At 40.6% G+C, this 24,595-nt stretch overlaps 1 protein-coding gene across 14 annotated transcripts in view; it reads right to left on the bottom strand.

The window, feature by feature from the left end:
- Positions 1-24,595, bottom strand: part of ESCO1 (establishment of sister chromatid cohesion N-acetyltransferase 1) — a 74,386-nt gene that overhangs the window by 28,096 nt on the left and 21,695 nt on the right. For 8 of the 14 annotated variants that reach the window (XR_013408152.1, XR_001441020.3, XR_013408150.1 and 5 more), the window contains exons 3-8: positions 21,175-21,277; positions 18,814-20,933; positions 12,644-12,758; positions 10,524-10,584; positions 8,708-8,822; positions 4,421-4,552 (exon numbers count right to left, since the gene is read on the bottom strand). Coding sequence is in view for 7 of the 14 variants with exons in the window: in XM_015121641.3 (XP_014977127.2) it covers positions 4,421-4,552; positions 8,708-8,822; positions 10,524-10,584; positions 12,644-12,758; positions 18,814-20,343 (1,953 nt within the window). In the remaining 7 variants the exon portion in view is untranslated. The remainder of the gene's footprint in view (positions 1-4,420; positions 4,553-8,707; positions 8,823-10,523; positions 10,585-12,643; positions 12,759-18,813; positions 20,934-21,174; positions 21,278-24,595) is intronic. The other 6 variants (XR_013408153.1, XR_013408155.1, XR_013408154.1 and 3 more) reach the window with 1 other exon arrangement.

Raw genomic sequence — 24,595 nt, 5'->3', positions numbered from 1 at the left:
AATCAGAGATCTGTCAACTCTTTCTCTTTTTTTTTTTCTTGAGACGGAGTCTCGTTCTGTTACCCAGGCTGCAGTACAGTGGTGCGATCTCAGCTCACTGCAACTTCCGCCTCCTGGGCTCAAGCGATTTCCTGCCTCAGCCTCCCGAGTAACTGGGACTACAGGCGTGTGCCACCACGCCCAGCTAATTTTTGTATTTTTAGTAGTGATGGGGTTTCACCACGTTGGTCAGGTTGGTCTCGATCTCCTGGTCTCAAGTGATCCACCCACCTCGGCCTCCCAAAGTGCTGGGATTACAGGCGTAAGCCACTGTGCCTGGTATTGCCAACTCTTTCTCCAAAGTTTCTCATCAATGTTCTTTCCTATTTCTTTTTTTTTTTTTTTTTTTTTTTTGAGACGGAGTCTCGCTTTGTTGCCCAGGCTGGAGTGCAGTGGCCGGATCTCAGCTCACTGCAAGCTCCGCCTCCCGGGTTTACGCCATTCTCCTGCCTCAGCCTCCCGAGTAGCTGGGACTACAGGCGCCCACAACCTCGCCCGGCTAGTTTTTTGTATTTTTAGTAGAGACGGGGTTTCACCATATTAGCCAGGATGGTCTCGATCTCCTGACCTCGTGATCCGCCCGTCTCGGCCTCCCAAAGTGCTGGGATTACAGGCTTGAGCCACCGCGCCCGGCCGTTCTTTCCTATTTCTACCAATGTCACAGTAATTCGGCACTATACACACCTAATATGTATACTACTCTCTATATATGCCATTGAAATATTAATTATCTCCCTACACTTCATCAAAATATTGTTTTAACATTATTTAAATTTTTATCATTCAAAATGTTCAAGATTCTTCAAAACGTAAAAGAACAGAAAGAATAAAGTCCATATAGCATTCAAAATCAAAGTATCACAATTTGACTTGATTGTATTTTTCTAGTCTCATTATCCACAAAAATCCCGATTCAGTAAAAAAGATCTACTCATTATCCCTCACAAAAATGTTAAGCTTTCTCTTGCTTTAGTTGTACTGTTACCAATCATAGATGACTATGTTCATTTTAAAAGTCAAATCTTAACTCTTTCCTGTCTATGAAAACAAACGATTCTGACCACTTCTAAGTTGCAAAGCTAACATATGATTTAGTTAAATATTTAATATTGATTTATTGCTTTAATGGTTACTTAGATCTTTTAGTTTTCATTTCTTTCAGACTTTGTTCCTAAACTTGAAGGGCATAGCCCAGAGAGTAGTGCCCTCCACACATCATTCACTCAGATGTGAATTAATTCAAAGGAGTTAAAAAGGATAATACAGGAAAAAAGGACTGAGTTTTTCTCTGCCAAGAACCCACACATTGTTCTTTAGCATTACTAAAAGCTCAAAATATAGCTGAGTTCCTGATAGGTTTCTGGCAGTTTCCTGGCCTTGTAACGTGGCTCAACACACCAGGGGAGAGAACTCGTGCTTTCTCTTCACATCTTTAGGGAACAGTACCTTAGTTCTGGAAGGAAACTGAAGTAGTTTCCTAGCTCTAAACCAGAGTCCAGGCTCCACTTGAAGCATTAAGAGGTTTCTTCCTAAATAGTTTTTTGGGCTTTTTTTTTTTCTGAAACAGGGTCCTGCTCTGTCGCACAGACAGTGGTGCAATCTTGGCTCACCTTAACCTCCTGGGCTCAAGTCAACCTCCCAAGCTCAAGTGATCCTCCTGCCTCAGCCCTGCCGAGAAACTGGGACTACAGGCGCATGCCACCATGCCCAGCTAACTTTTTTTTGTACAGATGGGGTTTCACGTGTTGCCTCGGCTGCTTCCTAGTTTCTAATAAGTCAAATAAAATTCATTTCCCCAAATGGTGTCAGCCACGCAGATGAGGTACAATGAAAGAATATGGTAAGAAAAAATTATCTACATTTTAACCTTTTGAAAATAGGATTTTTAGCTATTTCCAATTGGCATCAGATTATTAATCTGCCTGGAAAAAAATTTTACCCAAAGAAAAAGGTATTTATCTTTTTTTTTCTACAGAATGTTTGATTAAAATTTTGGCAGTAGTTCACCCCTGTAATTCCAACATTTTGGGAGGCCGAGGTGGGTGGATCACCTGAGGTCAGGAGTTTGAGACCAGCCTGACCAACACGGTGAAACCCCATCTCTACTAAACATACAAAAATTAGCTGGGAATGGCGGTGTGCACCTGTAGTCCCAGCTACTTGGGAGGCTGAGGCAGGAGAACTGCTTGAACCCAGGAGGTGGAGGAGGCAGTGAGCCAAGATCACACCACCGCACTCCAGCCTGGGTGACAGAGCGAGACTCCGTCTCAAAAAAAAGAAAATTTTAAGTAAAACTAGTTATTTCTAATTTATTCTATTTTTAGTCTTAAGTAGAACAAAACTTTATTTCCAGTTCCTGATATTGTCCATTTAACATGAATTAACACCAGAGCACCAAATGACTTCTTCTACATACTTCTCACAAACACAAACCTAACAGATAAAATTGGCATTAAATAAAATTAGATATTTTGTCAAGCATTTGTGAGTACTTAATGTCTATGAAAGGCATAAAATGAAAAGCCCAATAAATGTTTTAAAGTCACAACCCAAAACCTAGAACTGTGATCACAGCAGAACAACTTTAAGATAGGTACGTTTTCTTCTTCTCTCCATACACTATGGAATACCACAATGTTTTGGAAGAGTCTCTTCCTCAGGCTCTATGTACACCTACATCTGAAAACAGCAAAAGATAAGAATATCGACCTTGATAACAGCAAAGGATGGCCAACAGCTAAACTCAATTCCTTCTCTTGAGCTTATTTCAAAAATGAAAAAAAAAATAACCCATGGCTCTGTCCCATCAAGGGGGGGTTGGAGGAGGGGTCCGGCTGGGGCAGGAAATAATCTTTCCTAGGTTGCTACATTGCTTTGCAGCTTTGCAAGAGAGCCAGAATTTGTTTGGAAGATGATGACTTCACCTTGTTCCACAAATCTACTTCCCTTGGCATCTTGGAAGAGTAGAGCAGATATTTCCAGATTTATTTATTTACTCTTCCTCTCAGAAATTAAGAATTTTCCTTAAGGTGAAGAATTAAGACTTTGAAATCGAATGTTTCTATAATTTCAGGAAACTAAATGATCACCAGAATTAAATAATGTACACTGAGTAGAATTTACTTGAACTAACTTCCTCTACGAGATTTGTATATAAAATATACTGAACTATTTTTGTCCTAGAAGTATTCTATAATTTAGCTACCTGATAGAATTATTTTTTTCACAATGCAAGGATATTAACATAGTCAAATTGAAAAAGTACAAATTTCAAATGATAAAACAGTATCTAGCTATAGATATTCTATATCCACGCACCTTATATTTGGTGAAGTGGTAGGAGGGAGTGTGTGGAAAAGTCAGATGAAATAAGAAATATAAAGGATGACCAGAGGTAGAGAACCAAAAAAGTAAAAACTCACCCTATCCTGGGTAGCAGGTGGATGAATGAAATAATGAATACAAACCTTTCAACCGAAAGTAAGTATTAATACAAGCATATGAATTTAACGGAGGCCAATAAAGACCTTTAAATAATCCAGTATCTGGTACCTATATAAAGATTTACATGAAATGAATTGGTGATCTCAGTTCAGATATCCTGGAGGTCTTATTAATGTGAGTGTACAGTACTGAAGGTAACATGTATATAATAAAAAGAGATTCCATTTCAGATATGGGTAAACAGCAATTCAATTAAATTACTATTTTCACAAGATATCTGAAATGGTTCAAAATTGTTAAAAAAATTTTGCTATTTCCACAAATATTAAATAATACCCATTATGCCTAAAATGCACTTACATTAAAAAATATATTTTGTACTAAAACAGATTTACTCTATGGGAATTTTGTTTTTTTAGTATACTACAAATTCTGAGGTCTTAATTTTCTAGAATTTTTCTTTTTTAATCTTATAAAGAAAAACCCTCACGATAACAAAGAGAAGATAAAGGAAATCTCCAAACAACCTACTTGGTATAATACCTATCACGATCAAACTCCATATATAAAACTGTGCCAAGAAATATAAATATCAAATAGATTTATCAACAGTAAATAATTATTGAAATCAAAGGAAATTTTTTTTAAAAAAATACAAGTTAAATAACATTACTTCTGACAAGTACAATCACTACTTCAGAAAAGTAAAATTTAAATTCAAAATCCCACAACATAAACCAGTCAGAATAAATTAGCTGGTTTTTATGTTTGGCTTTGTTTTTAAAAAGCCAGTATATACACTACATGTGCTTTGTACATATTATTGTCTCTTAAAAACATACATTTTTCAGTGATTTAAATTTGGCAACTCATCTCAGTAAGAGACCGACCTAATTATCTGATTTTTGCATTTTAGAATTCACAAAATTCCACTTACCACATATTTTACAGCACTTATAAACTGGTTGTGGAAAAGCAGATGCTGTGTTTCATCTTCTGGATTTGAAGCTGTATACAGCATTCCACAAACATTACAAGAAACTGCTCCAAATCTTTTTTGTCCTGCATCCTATTTATAAAAAACATACAAAAGTTTTTTTCCTCCCAAAAGAATTATTCCAGAACATCAGCCTCTAAGGCTATAGTGTGAGCATGAAGTGAGAATTGTTTAATCTACAATGAATAACATTCAATGTTAATTACTAAAAACTACATGCTAATCTTTGAAATCTGCATGTGATTTTATTAATGTTTCCATTTTAGTAACCTGATCCATAGCATATAACAATTTTTTAAAAACTGACAAATAGCTTTAACATCACAAACTTAGTCCTAAAGCCCCAAATAGTAAATATTCTATGAATGAGAACTAATATATATTTCATATTTGTAATAATTATACTACTAGCATGTAGAGGAAAAAGTTTTTTTGATACAGGGTCTCATTGTGTCACCCAGACTGGGACTACAGGCATGCGCCACCATGTCTGGCTAATTTTTGTTTTTGTTTTGAGACAAAGTCCCACTCTGTCACCCAGGCTGGAGTGCAGTGGCACGATCTTAGCTACTGCAACCTCTGCCTCCCAGGTTCAAGCGATTCTCCTGCCTCAGCCTTCCGAGTAGCTGGGATTACAAGAGCGTGCCATTGCACCTGGCTAATTCTTTGTATTTTTAGTAAAGATGGGGTTTCACCATGTTGACCAGGTTGGTCTTGAACTCCTGACCTCAGGTGATCCACCTGCCTCAGCCTCGCCAAGTGCTAGGATTACAGGCATGAGCCACCATGCCTCGCCACCTGGCTAATTTTTATATTTTTTGTAGAGAGAGAATTTTACCATGTTGCCCAGGCTGGTCTAGAACTGAGCTCAAGCGATCTGCCTGCCTCAGCCTCCCAAAGTGCTGGGATTACAGGTGTAAGCCACTGCACCCAGCTAGACTCTTTTTTATTTTTATTTTTAATTTGAGACAGAGTCTTGCCCTGCCACTCGAGTAGATGGGATTACAGGCACCCACCACCAAGGCCAGCTAATTTTTGTATCTTTTAATAGAGACCGGGTTTCATCATGTTGGCCAGGCTGGTCTCCAACTCCTGACATCAGGTGATCCACCTGCCTCGGCCTCCCAAAGTGCTGGGATTACAGGCGTAAGCCACCGCGCCTGACTCACTCAATTTTTTAATGTCTTAAAAGTCTGGGGAGCCAGCTGAGGTGGCTCACGCCTGTAATCCCAGCACTTTGGATCACGAGGTCAGGAGTTCAAGACCAGCCTGGCTAACATGGCGAAACCCCATCTCTATCAAAAATACAACAAATAGCCAGGCATGGTGGTGTGTGCCTGTAACCCCAACTACTTGGGAGGCTGAGGCAGGAGAATCACTTGAACCCAGGAAGCAGAGGCTGCAGTGAGCCGAGATCATGCCACTGCACGCCAGCCTGGGTGACAGAGCAAGACTCCATCTCAAAAAAAAAAACAAAAAACACAACAACAACAACAACAAAATAAGTCTTTACTCAACAGTTTTCTCCTCTACAATTTTTATTTATTTATTTATTTATTTATTTATTTATTTATTTTAGATGGAGTTTCGCTCTGTCGCCCAGGCTGGAGCACAGTGGCGTGCAATCTCGGCTCAGTGCAAGCTCCACCTCCCAAGTTCATGCCATTCTCCTGCACCCGCCACCACACCTGGCTAATTTTTTTGTATTTTTAGTAGAGACGGGGTTTCACTGTGTTAGCCAGGATGGTCTTGATCTCCTGACCTTGTGATCCGCCCACTTCGGTCTCCCAAAGTGCTGGGATTACAGGCGTGAGCCATGGCACCCAGTCACCCAAAAATTTTAAGACCAGGCGTGGTGGCTCACACCTGTAATCCCTGCACTTTGGGCAGGCAGATCACCTGAGGTCAGGAATTCAAGACCAGCCTGACCAACATGGTAAAATCCCATCTCTACTAAAAATGCAGATGCCAGCCCACAGAACCATAAGCCAAATAAACCTCTAAAAATACAAAAATTAGCCAGACGTGGCAGCATGCACCTATAGTCCCAGCTACTAAGGAGGCTGAGACAGGAGTTGCTTGAACTCAGGAGGCAGAGGTTACAGTGAGCTAAGATTGTGCCACTGCACTCCAGCCTGGGTGACAGAGTGAGACTCCATCTCACACACACACAAAAATTAACTATTAGCTGTGTGTAGTGATGCATGTCTTTTAGTCCCAGCTATTCAGCCAGCTGAGGTGAGGGGATCACTTGAGCCTGGGAGGCTGAAGCTGCAGTGAGCTGTGATCATGCCATTGCACTTTAGCCTGGGTGACAGAGTGAGACCCTATCTTTAAAAAAAAAAAAAAAAATTCTACTGATTATGCTGACTGTAACTACATTAAATGTTCCTAGTACTCTGGGTGCCTTAATTTCTTTATATTCACTCTTTCAAGTTAGATTTTTAATCAATCAAAATATCTCTTTTCCAATTTATCTGCCTGTAATTTAAAATGTAATTTTAAAATAATGTATTCTGCAATACAGATATTTAAAATCCTTTTATACATTAAGTTCCATGTTACTATTTTTTTTTTTTTTTTGAGATGGAGTATCGCTCTTGTTGCCCAGGCTGGAGTGCAATGGCGTGATCTCAGCTTACCACAACCACAACCTCCACCTCCCAAGTTCAAGGGATTCTTCTTTCTCAGCCTTCCAAGTAGCTGGGATTACAGGAATGTGTTATTATGCCCGGCTAATTTTGTATTTTTAGTAGAGATGGGCTTTCTCCACATTGGTCAGGCTGGTCTCGAACTACTGACCTCACATGATCCACCCGCCTCAGCCTCCCAAAGTGCTGGGATTACAGGCGTGAGCCACTGCGCCCAGACAAATTCCAAGTTATTTTAAGATTTAAATCAACTACTGTAAGAAGGTAGTGATCAAATGACAAATCTAAGAAAGTAACAGATGTGTAATAAAGTATCATAATTTGTTACGAAACTAGAAGTATGAAAACAATTATTGTTAGAAGACAGAGTCACTATTTAAGAAGGGGGTTATAATAATACCAGGAATATTTTTCTTTTTCTTTTTTTTTTTTTGAGACGGAGTCTCGCTCTGTCACCCAGGCTGGAGTGCAGTGGCTGAATCTCAGCTCACTGCAAGCTGCGCCTCCCGGGTTTACGCCATTCTCCTGCCTCAGCCTCCCAAGTAGCTGGGACTACAGGTGCCCGCCACCTCGCCCAGCTAGTTTTTTTTATTTTTTAGTAGAGATGGGGTTTCACCATGTTAGCCAGGAAGGTCTCGACCTCCTGACCTCGTGATCCACCCATCTTGGCCTCCCAAAGTGCTGCGATTATAGGCTTGAGCCACCACGCCCGGCCACCAGGAATATTTTTCTGAGACACAATCTGGCTCTGTTGCCCAGGCTGGAGTGCAATGGCACAATCTCAGCTCACTGCAACCTCCGCCTGCCAGGTTCATGCAACTCTCCTGCCTCAGATTCCCAAGTAGCTGGGATTACAGGAGTCTGCCATCATGCCTGGCTAATTTTTGTATTTTTAGTAGAGATAGGATTTCACCATGTTGGCCAGGCTGGTCTCAAACTCCCAACCTCAGGTGATCCACCCGCCTCGGCTCCCAAAGTACTGGGATTATAGGTGTGAGCCACTGCGCCTGGTATGGGAATATTTTTCATAATAAAATTTATTATGACAAAAAGGCTCTTTGGCAAAAGTGAATGAATTTATTCTTTAAAACCCTGCATAAATACAATGCTGCTATGATTTTGACAAGATTTGATTTGTCTCCACCAAAACTTATGGGGAAATTTGATCTACAATGTGACAGTGTTTGGAGGTTGGGCTTAGTGAGATGTGCTTGAGTCATGGAGGTGAATCCCACACAAATAGGTAAATGCCCTCGAATGCCCTCCTGCTGGAATGAACAGGGTTTAAAAAAAAAAAAAAAAAAAAAAAAAGAGGCTAGCTTCCTTGGTTTCTCTCTCTTGCTTCCTCCCTTACCACGTGGTCTCTCTGCACATGAGCTCACTTCCTTTCGGCATTCATCCGTAAGCTGAAGCAATCTGAGACCCTCAACAGATGCAGATGCCAGCCCATAGAACCATAAGCCAAATAAACCTCTTTTCTATAAAAATTACCAACCTCAGATATCGTATTACAGCAACACGAAATACACTAAGATGGTTCTAACAATTCACCAAAATGATCAAGTTGTATACTTACTATAATCAACTGTTTTTCATCAGTTTTCTCTGCTTCTTTTAGTTTCAAGTCCTTTGGAATTGTTATCTCCAAATGGGAATTACACTTAGGCAAAGAATGATTTCGTGGAGTCTCCCTTAAAAAAATAAAATTACTAAATGTTACAGATCCAAGTCATTTCAAATCATTGGAGGAGAAAAAATAACTTATTTTCTACACAACACTGATAAATTTCAACTTCAGGAGAGCGAGAAAAACCTTTTAAAAATTAAGGGGTTGGCCGGGCGCGGTGGCTCAAGCCTGTAATCCCAGCACTTTGGGAGGCCAAGACGGGCGGATCATGAGGTCAGGAGATCGAGACCATCCTGGCTAACACAGTGAAACCCCGTCTCTACTAAAAAATACAAAAAACTAGCCGGGCGAGGTGGCGGGCGCCTGTAGTCCCAGCTACTTGGGAGGCTGAGGCAGGAGAATGGCATGAACCCGGGAGGCGGAGCTTGCAGTGAGCTGAGATTCGGCCACTGCACTCCAGCCTGGGCGACAGAGCGAGACTCTGTCTCAAAAAAAAAAAAAAAAAAATCAAGGGGCAGGCCTGGCACGGTGGCTCATGCCTATAATCCCAGCATTTTGGGAGGCCGAGGCAGGCACATTGCCTGAGCTCAGGAGTTCGCGACCAGCCTGGGCAACACGGTGAAATCCCATCTGTACTTAAAAAAAAAAAAAAAAAGCCGGGTGTGGCAGCGTGCACCTGTAGTCCCAGCTACTCGGGAGGCTGAGGCAAAAGAATTGCTTGAACCCAGGAGGCTGAGGTTGCAGTGAGCCAAGATCACGCCACTGCACTCCAGCCTGGTGACAGAGTGAGACTGTCTCAAAAAATAAAAATAAAAAATAAAAAGGGGGAAGAAAACTACTAATTTTCAGTAAAAAAACAAAAACTGTAACACTTACCATAGTCTGAATATGCTTTTAAGTTTGATAGTTTCAGCTATCTAAGTCATTCCAATTTGTACTAAATACCATTTGTTGTTAATCCGAAAGGCAAAGTCAGTCAGATCTATTTAATTCTGACATTAAAAAGAAAACAAAAAGCTTTTAATCTTACTTAAAACACGCTTACATGTTGCTAATACCCAGTATTTCTAGAAGTCTAGGGAAAAGGGCATTCTCAAACACTATTTAGACAGGCCCAATCACTTTGGAGGAAAGTCTGGCAATGAGATACAGACACACAAGTAAGCAAAGATATACGTATTTATCACAGGATTTGTCTTTTCTGGATAGAAATGAAACAGAAATATCCAAAATGTTCATAAAGTACAGAACTGTTAAACCACGGTAAAGTCACACAATGAAATTTAATGCAGAATTTAGAAGAATAAGGTAGCTGCCAGATACTGTGGCTCACACCTATAATCCCAGAGAATTGAGAGGCTGAGGTGGGAGAATTACTTGAGGCCAGGAGTTCGAGACCAGCCTGAGCAGTATAGCAAGACCTTGTCTCTAAAGAAAAGAATTTTTAAAAAATTATCCAGGTATGGTGCCACGTATAGTCCTAGCTACATGGGAGGCTGGGGCAGAAGGATCACTTGAGCCCAGGAGTTCAAGGCTGCAGTGACTGTGCCACTGCAATCCAACTACGAAAAAAAAAAAAATTAGGTAGTAAGGTAGAAAAAATGTCCATAGTAAACAGTGTGTATAGGCATAGAAAAAGTTGTAACAAAAAGAGAATCTGTAGGTAAACTGAGGGTTACTAGCATAACTTTTTAGGGAAGAATCCCCTAAACTCAAAACTTGTAAGTTAAAATCCTTAAGCTCTAAAATTTAATTAATACCTTACCTGTTATCACTGCTTTTAGATGTCTGGTTATTGAGAATACTCTGCTGTTGGGGAGCTGAACCTGTAATTTAATCAAGAAGGTGGGTTATGTATTGAGTTTTATATTAGTTTTCCATCTAATGGATAAAATCATTATGAAGAAAAAAAAACCTTCAATGCATTACATGACTTATTTTTAATAAAGACCATCTGATAAAATTAGAACCTCCTTCCTAGATACTATTCTTCAGACAAAAGGCAGAAAGGCTGTCCCATACTCAGACTACAAAGCTGCAAAGAGATGTAATGGTAGATTAGTTTGTCTCTAATTTAACTAACAATTATTAGGACCGAATAATAACGAAATTGTTTCAATGCCTGCATAATTATACAATCCCTAAGTAGAAATAAATGAAAACATTTTCTTGCTAAAAAAAAAAAGACGCCGGGCACAGTGGCTCACATCTGTAATCCCAGCACTTTGGGAGGGCAAGGCAGGCAGATCACCTGAGGTCAGGAGTTCGAGACCAGTCTGCCCAACATGGGGAAACCCTGTCTCTACTAAAGATACAAAATAAGCTGGGCGTGGTGATGTGTGCCTGTAATCCCAGCTGCGTGGGAGGTTGAGGCAGGAAAACTGCTCGAACCTGGGAGGCAGAGGTTGCAGTGAGCCAAGATCACGCCACTGCACTCCAGCCTGGGAGACAGAGTGAGACTCCGCCTCAGGAAAAAAAAAAAAAAAAAAAAAAGATGGTCTCTGGAATTTTAGTCAAAATAATAAATAAAGGCAATAAGCAATCCATTTTATTTTCTAATGAATAAATGCATTTCTCATATTTATATTACATTCTCTCTTCCCCAACTCAGAGAAAAAGTTAAATCATGTCAGTAATTATCCAAACTCAACATTTTGCTTCATATATACCTTTCCTTTTTTTTTTTGAGACGGAGTCTTGCTCTGTCGCCCAGGCTGGAGTGCAGTGGCCGGATCTCAGCTCACTGCAAGCTCCGCCTCCCGGGTTCACGCCATTCTCCTGCCTCAGCCTCCCGAGTAGCTGGGACTACAGGCGCCCGCCACCTCGCCCGGCTAGTTTTTTGTATTTTTTAGTAGAGACGGGGTTTCATCATGTTAGCCAGGATGGTCTCGATCTCCTGACCTCGTGATCCGCCCGTCTCGGCCTCCCAAAGTGCTGGGATTACAGGCTTGAGCCACCGCGCCCGGCAATATACCTTTCCTTTAACAAACAATAGGAATTAAGAGATTTATTTTCTATACCCTCTGCTGTCTCATCCAATATAAGTGAGCAAATCCTCACCCAACAGTTCAAATTATTATTTTTTTTTTTTAGTTTTTTGTTTTTGAGACAGTCTCGCTCCATCACCCAGGGTGGAATGCAGTGGTGCTATCTTGGCTCACCTTTGCCTCCCAAGTTCAAGCAATTCTCCTGACTCAGCTTCTCAAATAGCTGAGATTCCAGGCATACATCACCACGCCTGGCTAATATTTTTTGTATTTTTAGTAAACAGAGACGGGGGTCTCACCACATTGGCCAGGCTGGTCTTGAACTCCAGGTCTTAAGTGATCTGCCCACCTTGGCCTCCCAAAGTGCTGAGATTACAGGTGTGAGCCACCACGCCCACCTCCAAATAATGTATTATAAAAAAGAGTTCACAAGGTTCCAAAACAAAGGCTTTTATACAAGTGGACAATTTGTAGCATTTATTAAATCCTTAGTTTAGACACAGGATCATTCAGATGGAAAACTAAGTAAATAAGGGTTAAAGATAAGAACCTGAAATGGTAGAGCACAAATAATAAAATACTTAAGAAATAAGCTGCTACCACTATTTTATGCAATTCACTAAGGAACACTTCTCAAGAAAGTCACAAATAAAAGTTAACTTAAAAAAAAAAAACTTTGGTAGGGAGTCAAAGGGTAGTACTTAGGTACTTTAAACAAACCAATCAACAGAAGTAATTCTGAAACTATGGGTGATAGTCATGATAATCACATATATGAAAAATATAGCAATGGTTAAAAAGAATGTCACAACCCTATTTGGTATATAACATTTTCTGTAATACTGACAAAAACGTCACTGAAGACTATAAAATCCAAATAATATTTCCAAAGTATTACCTGGAAATTTATTCTCTCCTGTATCAATTTTTGCTTGACTGAGCAGAGTTGAAACAGCAGTAACATTTTCCACTGGACTGTTTTCTAGCTTGGATTCCAAACATTGGCTGAAATTCTGAACACACATAATTCAAAATTTTTACATCAACTTTGCGTTTTATCTAAATACACTTTCAGTAAATTCTAGCATACTAAAAAAATTGAAGATACTTTTTATTTGGAGTAATTCATATAGACATGAAGTCTCCCCATGATCTTGCTACAAGCTACCCTCTCAGCATCAGAGCCCATTATTACCCTTCATGCTAAATTTAAAAACAAGGTACAGCAGTACATGCCTGTTGTCCCAGCTACTAAGAAGGCTCACTAAGAGGGGAGGATTACTTAGGCCCAGGGGTTTGAAGCCAGCCTGGACAACATAGTGAGACCCTATCTCAAAAAAAGGAAATACCTCTCCCACATATATATTCAATAGTTTCCTGGCTCTATACCTTTTTTCCAAGTTTTGTCTGTCTAGACTATAATGTCCAATATGGTCATCACTCCCACGTCTAACTAGTGAGCACTTAAAATGTGGTATCACTTGAGATGTGCTGACAGCATAAATCACACCAGATTTTGAAAACTTAAGCACCCAGCCGGGCACAGTGGCTCATGCCTGTAATCCCAGCACTTTGGGAGGTCGGGGTGGGTGGATCACTTGAGGTCATGAGTTCGAGACCAGCCTGACCAACAGTGACCAACAGTGAAACCTCGTCTCTACTAAAAATACAAAAATTAGCTGGGCATGATGGCAGGCACGTGTAATCCCAGCTGCTCGGGAGGCTGAGGCAGGAGAACCACTTGAACCCGGGAGGCAGAGGTTGCAGTGAGCCAGGATAGTGCCACTGCACTCCAGCCTGGGCAACAAAGTTAGACTCCATCTCCAAAAAAAAAAAAAACAGACAGGTTAAATAAAAGATACTAAAATCGGGCCGGGCGCGGTGGCTCAAGCCTGTAATCCCAGCACTTTGGGAGGCCGAGACGGGCGGATCACGAGGTCAGGAGATCGAGACCATCCTGGCTAACACAGTGAAACCCCGTCTCTACTAAAAAATACAAAAAACTAGCCGGGCGAGGTGGCGAGCGCCTGTAGTCCCAGCTACTCGGGAGGCTGAGGCAGGAGAATGGCGCAAACCCGGGAGGCGGAGCTTGCAGTGAGCTGAGATCCGGCCACTGCACTCCAGCCTGGGCAACAGAGTGAGACTCCGTCTCAAAAAAAAAAAAAAAAAAAAAAAGATACTAAAATCAATTTGATCTATTTCTCTTTACTCTGTTAATGTGGCTACCAGATAATTTTAAATTATCTGGTATGTGGCTCACTTATATTCCTACTGGATAGTGTTGATCCAGAATACCTTTCCCCCTGTATAAATTCAACTCATTGCTCCTCTTCCATAAAGCCTTTCCCAGTCTTCTCTACCTGTTCTTCATCTACTTTGTCTAAATCTCTTTCATGTGCTTATCACTTTTTATTTTCAATCAGTGATTTGTGTCTGACTTACCTATAAATCTTAAAAGCAACAACCATATTATATTTACCTTTTTATTCCCAATAGCCTCTAATTCAGAACCTTGCCAAAGCAGATACTCAATTAGTAAATAAAAAAAGAAAATGCTTCAGGCTGGGCATGATGGCTCACGCCTGTAATCCCAGCACTTTTGGGAGGCCGAGGCGGGTGGATTATGAGGTCAAGGGATCGAGACCATCCTGGCCAACATGGGGAGACTCTGTCTCTACTAAAAATATCAAAAAATTAGCTGAGCATGGGGCTGGGTATGGTGGCTCACGCCTGTAATCCCAGCACTTTGGGAGGCCCAGGCAGGCGGATCACCTGAGGTCAGGAGTTCGAGGCCAGCCTTGCCAACACGGTGAAACCCCATCTCTACTAAAAATATCAAAAAATTAGCTGAGCATGGGGCTGGGTATGGTGGCTCACGCCTGTAATCCCAGCATTTTGGGAGGCCCAGGCAGGCGGATCACCTGAGGTCAGGAGTTCGAAGCCAGCCTTGCCAACATGGTGAAACCCCATCTCTACTAAAAATACAAAAATAAGCCAGGCATGGTGGCAGGCGCATGTAATCTCAGCTACTTGGGAGGCTGAGGCAGGAGAATCACTTCAACCCGAGAAGCAGAGGTTGCAGTGAGCTGAGATCACGCCACTGCACTCCAGCCTGGGAGACAAGAGTGAGACTTCATCTCAAAAAAAAAATATTAGCTGGGTGTGGTGGCGGTCCCAGTTACTCATGAGGCTGAGGCAAGAGAATCGCTTGAACCCGGGAGGCAGAGAACAGAGTGAGCCAAGATCACACCACTGCACTCCACCCTGGCTACAGAGCAAGACTCCGTCTCAAAAAAGAAAAAAATACTTAAAACTCCATCAACAGTGGCTATCTCAGGGAAACGGAAATGGAAACTCCTTAAGGGCAGGAAACCTACCCATGTTCTATAGCCCTAGCATAGCACCTTGAACATAGCAGGCACTCAAATATGTCCTGAACCAATATGGTCACATTTCCTGATCACTCTGTGACAGTGGTCAAAATGTTGAGATTAGCGAAAAATAATTGGAAACAATCTGAATGGTCAAAGTCTTCTTTTTCTTTTGAGATAGAGTCTCACTCTGTCACCCAGACTGGAATGCAGTGAAATGATCACAGCTCACTGCAGCCTCAACCTCCTGGGCTCAAGAAGTCCTCCTGCCTCAGCTTCCCAAGTAGCTGGGCCCACAGGCACACACTACCACTCCTAGATAATTTTTAAATTATTTTGTAGAGATGGAGTCTCACCATGTTGCTCAAACTGGTCTAAAACTCCTCGGCTCAAGAGATCCTTCCACCTCAACCTCCCAAAATGCTGGGATTACAGGCATGAGCTACCGTGCCTGACCCAAGCTGAAAGTCTTTTCATAAAGGAAAAGATAAACTTGTGGTACATTCCTATACAGTTTTAAAAATACTCATGTATCAATAAGCATCTAATATAATGTTGATTACACAAAGTCAAGTTACAAAAATATGTATGTTAGTATTTTTGTAAAACACTGAAACACAAAGCAAGCTAAGTATTCTTTATGAATTTATATACACATAAAATCACAGAAATAAAAACTGAAAAGATCTACATCCACTTTAGGAGCACATTTAACTATGGGGAGTCAGGTAAATGGAATAAAGAGTTGCAGTCTTTGGCCGGGCGCGGTGGCTCATGCCTGTAATCCCAGCACTTTGGGAGGCCGAGTTGGGTGGATCACAAGGTCTGGAGATCGAGACTATCCTGGCTAATACAGTGAAACCCCGTCTCTACTAAAAATACAAAAAATTAGCCCAGCATGGTGGCGGGCACCTGTAGTCTCAGCTACTTGGGAGGATGAGGCAGCAGAATGGCATGAACCCAGGAGGTGGAGCTTGCAGTGAGCCGAGATGCACCACTGCACTCTAGCCTGGGCGACAGAGTGAGACTGTCTCAAAAAAAAAAAGAGTTGCAGTCTTCAACTACACCTGTAATGTACCTTTTGTAACTTTAAAGAATTTTTAGTAATGTTTTTTAAATGTTAACTTTTGTCAAATCTGGGTGGTAGACATATGAGAGTAATGTTAATCTCTGCTATATTCTAAATGTTTGCAATATTCTAGAATTTCAAACCATAAGATTTTTAACATAGCAACAAGTTACTTCAGATTTTTTTTTTTTTTTTTTTTCTGGAGACAGAGTCTCACTCTGTCACCCAGGCTGGAGTATAGCGGTGTGATCTCAGCTTACTGCAGCCTCTGCCTCCCAGATTCAAATGATTCTTCTGCCTCAGCCTCCTGAGTAGCTGGGATTACAGGTGCGCACCACCACACCCAGCTAATTTTTTGTATTTTTAGTAGAGATGGGGTTTCACCATGTTGTCCAGGCTAGTCTCGAACTCCTGACCTCAGGTGATCCAACAGCCTTAGCCTCCCAAAAGTACTGGGATTACAGGCATGAGCCACCACGCCCAGCAGGATGGTTTCTTATAATGTTCCTCCAAACAGAGGGGCTGCATAAATTCAAAGTATCTTTCAGTAAAGGCAATGTTATCTAAGGTCAAAATAATGTGGTCTACGTAAGCATCTTTATTCTAGCACAGTTTACTACAAAGGAATGAATTAGATTTCATATCCATCAATATACTCTCCATAAACTGTCTGCCTTCTGAGTTCTAACAAGCATTTATGCAGCAAGGAGTTAGAAGACACACTCTACAACTGTATCTGGAGACACAATCCATAAAAAGCCACTACATCTCTGCAAGAAGCCACACTTATTACTCACACTACAACTCACTACTTATTTCTAATTACTATCACTGACTGGTAAAATCTCTCTGAACAATCATCTTTTAATTGATGCTTGCATTCCTATCTATACAGAAAATAAAATCTGAGAGTACAATATGGTGTCTTCTCCCTTTAAGAAAAATAATAGACACTGATCTATTTTCATGGCTTCTGGAATAAAGCCCAGACTCCTAACTCACATTTGCTCCTAGACAAAATGTCTCAAAAGAGAACTTTAAATCACTTGCAAAACTTTGAAGTAATTTGACTTTTTTCTCTATTCATGATGACTTTTTTTGCTCAAATGATTTCTAATGTTCAGAGTATGCTGTTTTAGAAAGAATGCTGGGCTAAGAATTAGAACACCTGGATCCTAATTCTATTTGTGCCACCAAACAAGTTGCCTAAATCATATTCCATTCTCAAGTTTTCTCATTATAAAATTAAATAGTACAAATAAATGAGTGAGATCTATGTTAGAGTTTCAGGGTTCTATGCATATAAAATTTCTGCTTATTGGTTTTATGTATTAGTAGCCTACATATGATTTATTTTAAAAAGAAAAGGGCTCAGCTGCTTTCATAAAGTTTAAAACTACTTTCTTAGATAATCAAAATTTATTCCAGATACAAGATTCTGGTTTTCAATTTACTTTTCCATTTCAGAGTCTTGGCCACTACAATTTTATTCTTAGGCTGAAGACTGAATTATTTATACCTCTCAGACACTCTACTTGCCAACTATTCAAAACAGCCACACAAGTCATCTCCTTAAACACATTTAACTTTTAAGTTATATCCAGTAGGAAAAAAGGCTGTTTAGTCCTAGTTGAAATTAATTTTAATATTTAGGTCAAAAGTAGTCCCTAAAGGCCAGGTGCAGTGGCTCACGCCTGTAATCCCAGCACTTTGGGAGGCCAAGGCGGATGGATCACCTGAGGTCAGGAGTTCGAGACCAGCCTGATCAACATGGAGAAACCCCTTCTCTACTAAAAATACAAAATCAGTCAGGTATGGTGGTGCATGCCTGTAATCCCAGCTACTCAGGAGGGTGAGGCTGGAGAATGGCTTGAATGAGGGAGGCAGAGGATGCAGTGAGCTGAGATCGCGCCATTGCACGTCAGCTTGGGGAACAAGAGCGAAACTCCATCTCAAAAAAAAAAAAAAAAAAAGTAGTCCCTAAGAAATGTACTTTCAGGCCGGGCGCGGTGGCTCAAGCCTGTAATCCCAGCACTTTGGGAGGCCGAGACGGGCAGATCACGAGGTCAGGAGATCGAGACCATCCTGGCTAACATGGTGAAACCCCATCTCTACTAAAAAATACAAAAAAAAAACTAGCCGGGCGAAGTGGCGGGCGCCTGTGGTCCCAGCTACTCGGGAGGCTGAGGCAGGAGAATGGTATAAACCCGGGAGGCGGAGCTTGCAGTGAGCTGAGATCCGGCCACTGCACTCCAGCCTGGGCGACAGAGCCAGACTCAGTCTCAAAAAAAAAAAAAAGAAATGTACCTTCTATGGTTATAATTAATAGGAAAATCAGTGTGTTAAATTTAAAAGAAAAGCTGGAATTCACCAGGCTTATGCTTACATAAAATAAAAATGAAGAGTAAAAACGAGGAAACAATGAGAAGCACCCCAAGTAAATGTGAGACATCTAAAGTTCTATCACAACAAGACTGGGTTAATAAAACTCTCGCTAACAACTTAACAGGAGACCTTAACAAATGACTCTTCAAACTTTTATGACTTGATTCTTATGCTAAAATGTTATAGACATTTCTTACAGAAAATATTTAGGCACCTCTATTGTGCATAATAAAAACAGATTACCTTATTTGATGCTGAATCAAAAGAATGTTTCATCTGATTATCCAATGGTGGGTCAGAAGGTTTTATCTCATTAGCCAAATGACAATTTTCAGGAGCCCTTTCTGTGGTTTTATTAATTTCTACTGTAATATCATTAATTTTCACTTCTTGAGAATTAGTTTCTTTCATTTCTTCCTGCTGGCAACTTATATTTCCATCATGTGGCTTTGTCCCTAAAAATGTACTTTGAGTCATTGGATGATGCATTTCTAAAGCTGGTGGTGAAAAACTGGTTCGTAATAAGCCTAATTTAGGGGAAACTTGAGAGTCCAACTTATTGTGCTGCACAGAGTTAAATTTTGAGAGTTTAATTTTAGTCCAGTTGGAGTTCTTCTTGGCTGAACTATTTATTCCATTTAGTATACATTTCACGGGCTTTGTTTTTCTACTTGGGAAAAAACGATTACATTGCACATCCTGATTTGTTTCCTTCTGATGAAGTATTTGTCTTTCAACACTGGTCTCTTCCAATTTTATTTCCGTGGGCTTTTCTTCCTTTACACTTTCCATTTGTGAAGATTCCTTTTTCACCTCTACATTATCTGACTCAATTTCACCAGCAATTTCTTCACAGAGCTGGAGAATACTACCTCGTTTGCTCTTTCCTGCTTGCTCCAGGTCATTATCACTTTGTTCAGGCACTGATGGCTGTGGACTTTTTGGGAGTGTTGTGTTAGTATTCACTTGTGTATGAACCGACTTCTTTATCTCATTCCTTTTCGAGACCACTGAAGCAGCCATTTTTGATCTTTTCACCTCAGAAGGTACAGGCACAGGTTTCGCTTCTTCTTTTCTAGTAGTCTTCTGAGGACACTTTTCAGATCCTTGTACACACCGAGAACTACAAGCACAAGCTGTCTGATGTTCTACCTTGCGTTTTTTCCCTTTGGGGGAATCTATTACTTCATTAATTACTAGATGTTCATCTTCTTTAGAGTCAGACTTTACTTCCAGTACTTTTCTCTTCACATGTTTCTGACTTGTTTTACTAGATTTACTCTGAGTACTGCTACACTGCTCTTTTTTAGTTGGTGGCAAACTCTGTTTAACTGCTTGAACTTGACCCTGAATTTCTCTACTGCGTAAAGACCTTCTTGAAACCTCTGTTAACTGTTGTAGCCTTTGTGATCTCCGGTTAAGCTGTTCATTTGCTTTAGGGTTTTCATGCACGAATTTTTTCTGAGATAATTTCTTTTTTGTAGATTCTTGTGAATGTCCCCTCACAGTCACTGTATTTTTATTAATGGATTTGGTAGCTTTATCAGTAAACGCTGCCTTTGATGACCTTGTACTCATGCGTGTTTCCAATTCTGGCTGATTTATTTTACTTTCACTGGAAGATTTAGCCTGTGATTTTGTAGTCTCCTTTGGACCTGATTTTTTTGCTAGATTCTTTTGAGAATCCTGAATTTCTGTTTCTGAATTCTTATCTTCACTTTTTTTAGTAACTTTGGAGGAATTCTCTTTTGATTTCTCCTGAATGGACATCATTCCTGAGTAATGACTTTCTTTTCTGTGTAATTTTGAAGAGGATTTTTGTGTCCTGGTAGGCGTGAATGCGGATTAGCTAGTATTATTACTGAGGAGCAGGTATGAAAAATCAACTTTAACTGATGCTGATACACATTTTCAACAAAAATACTAGTTTGCTTCAAGTAAGGTTTCTGTCATTCCTAGAACATGAGAAAAGCTGGCATGAATGCTAAAAGATACTTGCTTTACTTTGGACAAGGTAATAAAAATTTGAGGAAAATTTAATTTGATTATTTTTAACAAGTTTTTTTATGAAAAGAAATTTAATTCAGGTTCGAACTGTTCTGTTAATTTTTTAATTAATTTTGGTTTCTGGCCTAGCCCTATTACTGGGGAGTTATTTATCAGTGACCTGTTTTGATAAAATTTTTGAAAACTTTTTTCTTCTGAAGTCTACCGTTATTGGACTTCGATTCACTTGAAACATGTCTTATGGCTAACACGTTTCTTTCCTTGTTTGCTGAGTCTGTTGGTTTGCAGTTCTTATCTAACCTCCTTTGTTCAATAAAATATTCTATTAATATAGATTTCCTTTTGTGCTGCCATTTCTGAAAAATTAAAAAACAAAAATAAAGTTTTGTACAATCCATGAAATATGGCAATGCTAATACTACACAGAAATAACCTTGATTTAAATTAAATCTAACTCCTCCTTTTGAAATACCTAGTCTGTACCCTTAAGGCTAACAGAACGAAGTATCCCAAGTATATTCCTATGAATAATCAATAACTTGTCTTATATAAGCATAGAATAGTTGAAAATCAGTGTATTCCTTGAGGTTTACTTACAGTTTTTGCCCCACAACATAGACTCGATGTCTCAGCCACCATAACTCATGAAAATTAGACAAAACCATTCCTTATAATATGCTCTTAACACATTACACAGCACCTGAAAGAAAAAGGGCTTTTTTAATGTTTAAAAGGACAAAGGAAAGATGTAATCATCCATTCAGCTCTCATCAAATATAACACTCCATAATTTCATCCTGTCCTACCATTAGTCATTATTTCCTCAGAGCTCACATTACACAGAGCATTTAATTTTAGTATTTCTAATTTGCAGTCAACTATATGCAGCCAATGGACTAGGAAGCATTCATTTATATTGTGAAAAAAAAGTTTTAAAAGACGAAAAACAATTCATAATATAAGCATAAAATGGGGTAAACCAATAAAGTAAAATCCTACGTGGGGGAAAAACCAATGCACATAGATAACTATATACATAGAAAAAGACTAAAATACAGTCAAAGGAGGAAGATTTAAGCACACACATTTACCTCTATTCCCATTCAAACCCTACTGGAAAAAAAAGCAATAGAGGAACTAAAACAAGACCCAGTTGTGGTGGCTCACACCTGTAATCCTAGCAACTCCAGAGGCTGAGGAAGAAGGATCGCTTAAAGCCTAGAGTTTGTGACCAGCCTGGAAAACACAGCAAGATTCTGTCTCCACAAAAATTAAAAATTGGCCAGGCATTGTGGCATGCACCCACAATCCGGGTTACTTGGGAGACTGAGACAGGAGGATTGTTTGAGCCCAAGAGTTGAAGGTTGCAGTAAGCTATAATCATGCCAGTGCACTCCAACCTGGACAAAAGAGTGAGACCCCATCTCTAAAAATAAGTAAATAAAAAGCCAAGACAAGGCCATAAACCCAAAGGATACAGAATAAGTGAGTACATGATAAAAATTTAGAAGTACAAGGCCGGGCGCGGTGGCTCAAGCCTGTAATCCCAGCACTTTGGGAGGCCGAGATGGGTGGATCACGAGGTCAGGAGTTCGAGACCATCCTGGCTAACGTGGTGAAACCCCATCTCTACTAAAAAATACAAAAAACTAGCCGGGCGAGGTGGCGGGCGCCTGTAGTCCCAGCTACTCGGGAGGCTGAGCCAGGAGAATGGCGTAAAAACCCGGGAGGTGGAGCTTGCAGTGAGCTGAGATCCGGCCACTGCACTCCAGCCCGGGCGACAGAGCGAGACTCCGTCTCAAAAAAAAAAAAAAAAAAATTAGAAGTACAGATGCTACAGAGAAGGATAAATAACTGACTTAGTAGACTCAAGAAAATCTGAATCTTCAGGTAGAAATGTGGAAAGCTGAGAAGATCTATTTATACCCCAAGACTCAGGAATTGGCAGTATCAGACTCCATAGAGATGGGGATAAAAATGGGACTCAAAAGGCCAGGCACGGTGGCTAACACCTGTAATCCTAGCATTTTGGGAGGCCAAGGCAGGTGGATCACGAGGTCAGGAGTTCAAGACCAGCCTGGCCAAGACGGTGAAACTCTACTAAAAATACAAAAATTAGCTGGGCGTGGTGGTGGGTGCCTGTAATCCCAGCTACTTGGGAGGCTGAAGCAGGAGAATCACCTGAACCCGGAGGCAGAGGTTGCAGTGAGCTGAGATCGTGCCACTGCACTCCAGCCTGGGCGACAGAGCAAGACTCTTGTCTCAAAAAAAACAAGAAAATGGGACTCAAAAAAGCAGATAGGGCTGGGCACAGTGGCTCACGCCTGTAATCCCAGCAATTTGGGAGGTCGAGGCAGGCGAATCACTTGTGGCCAGGAGCTCAAGACTAGCCTGGCCAACACAGTGAAACCCTATCTCTACTAAAAATACAAAAAAATTAGCTGGGCGTAGTGCTGCATGCCTGTGATACCAGTTGCTCAGGAGGCTGAGGCAGGAGAATCACTTGAACCTGGGAGGCAGAGGCTGCAGTGAACTCAGATTGTGCCATTGCACTCCACCCTGGACAACAAGAGACTCCGTCTTTAAAAAAAAAAAACAAAACAAAACAAAAAACAAAAAAACAGGCTAGGCGTGGTGGCTCACACCTGTAATCCCAGCACTTTGGGAGGCTGAGGCAGGTAGATCACAAGGTCAGGAGGTCAAGACCATCCTGGCTAACACGGTGAAACCCCGGCTCTACTAAAAATACAAAAACTTAGCTTGGCGTGGTGGCATGCGCCTGTAGTACCAGCTACTGGGGAGGCTGAGGCAGGAGAATTGCTTGAATCTGGGAGGCGGAGCTTGCAGTGCGCCGAGATCGAACCACTGCACTCTAGCCTGGGCGACAGAGCTAGACTCCATTCCACACACAAAAAAAGAAAAAAGCAGAGAGACTCCCAGATTGCCATTCCCACTACTAGCACTCAGAAGACTAGAGGTATAAATCTCTAGGAGTGAAACAGAAGGTCTGCAGGCTCAACACAGTTGAGGATGCACAGTTGAGGATGGAAGTATCATATCGATAACAGAAGAAATAAATAGGAATATACACACCGATTGCTGAAACTCACCCTGTACATTCAAAACCCTCTTTGCCTACTCACCAAGGCTCCTAGAGGATAGCTCCTAGAGGCTCCAAGCATACACCTTCTACTAAGGAAACGGAAATATTATGTTCTGAAGATGAGTACTACCGAATTTGGCAAGCCCTAGAGAAAATACCTAAAAATACTGATAACGTCTACCTATAATCACTAAGACACAAACACAAACACACACCCTATAGTCAGGAGTCTACCCGCCACTCTACCATCCAAATACACACAATTTCCAATCACTTTTAACCATGAGCAGTTAAACAAGAATCACCACAAACACAAGAAAAACCTTCATACGAAGAAAAAACAGGAAAAAAGTAGCTTTGAAGAAAAAATTAGAGACAAAAACTAAAAATAAGCTAATTTGTCATGAAACAGATATACAAGAACAGCATACAAAAAAGAACTCTTGAAAATTAAAAACACTATAGAAAAAAATGAAAAAGTCAACAGACACATCAGAAGGTAAAGATAAGGAGCTCTCCTATAAAGTACATCAAAATGACTAAGATGGCACATGGGAGGAAAAAAATAGGAAAACTAGAGGACAAGCCATGAGGTCCAACAGGCCATTAACTGGACCTTTCAGGGAAGAGAAAAAAAGCACTGAGGAAAAAAAAAAATTCAAGAACTCAAGAAATTTTCCTAGACCTGAATGACATGAGTTTCCAGATTAAAAGGGCCAAGATTGCCAGGTGCAGTGGCACGTCTACAATCCCAGCTACTCTGGGAAGCTGAGGCAGGAGGATCACTTGAGGCCAAGAGTTCCAGACCAGCCTGAGTAACAGAGCAAGATCTACCACAAAAAAAAAAAAAAAAAGAAAAAGAAAAAGAAAGAAAAGAAAAAAAATGTTTTTTTGAGACAGAGTCTTGCTTTGTTG

Source organism: Macaca mulatta, chromosome 18 (assembly GCF_049350105.2).
Source record: "Macaca mulatta isolate MMU2019108-1 chromosome 18, T2T-MMU8v2.0, whole genome shotgun sequence".
Lineage (NCBI taxonomy): Eukaryota > Metazoa > Chordata > Mammalia > Primates > Cercopithecidae > Macaca > Macaca mulatta.
This window is presented reverse-complemented; position numbering and strand designations above follow the sequence as displayed.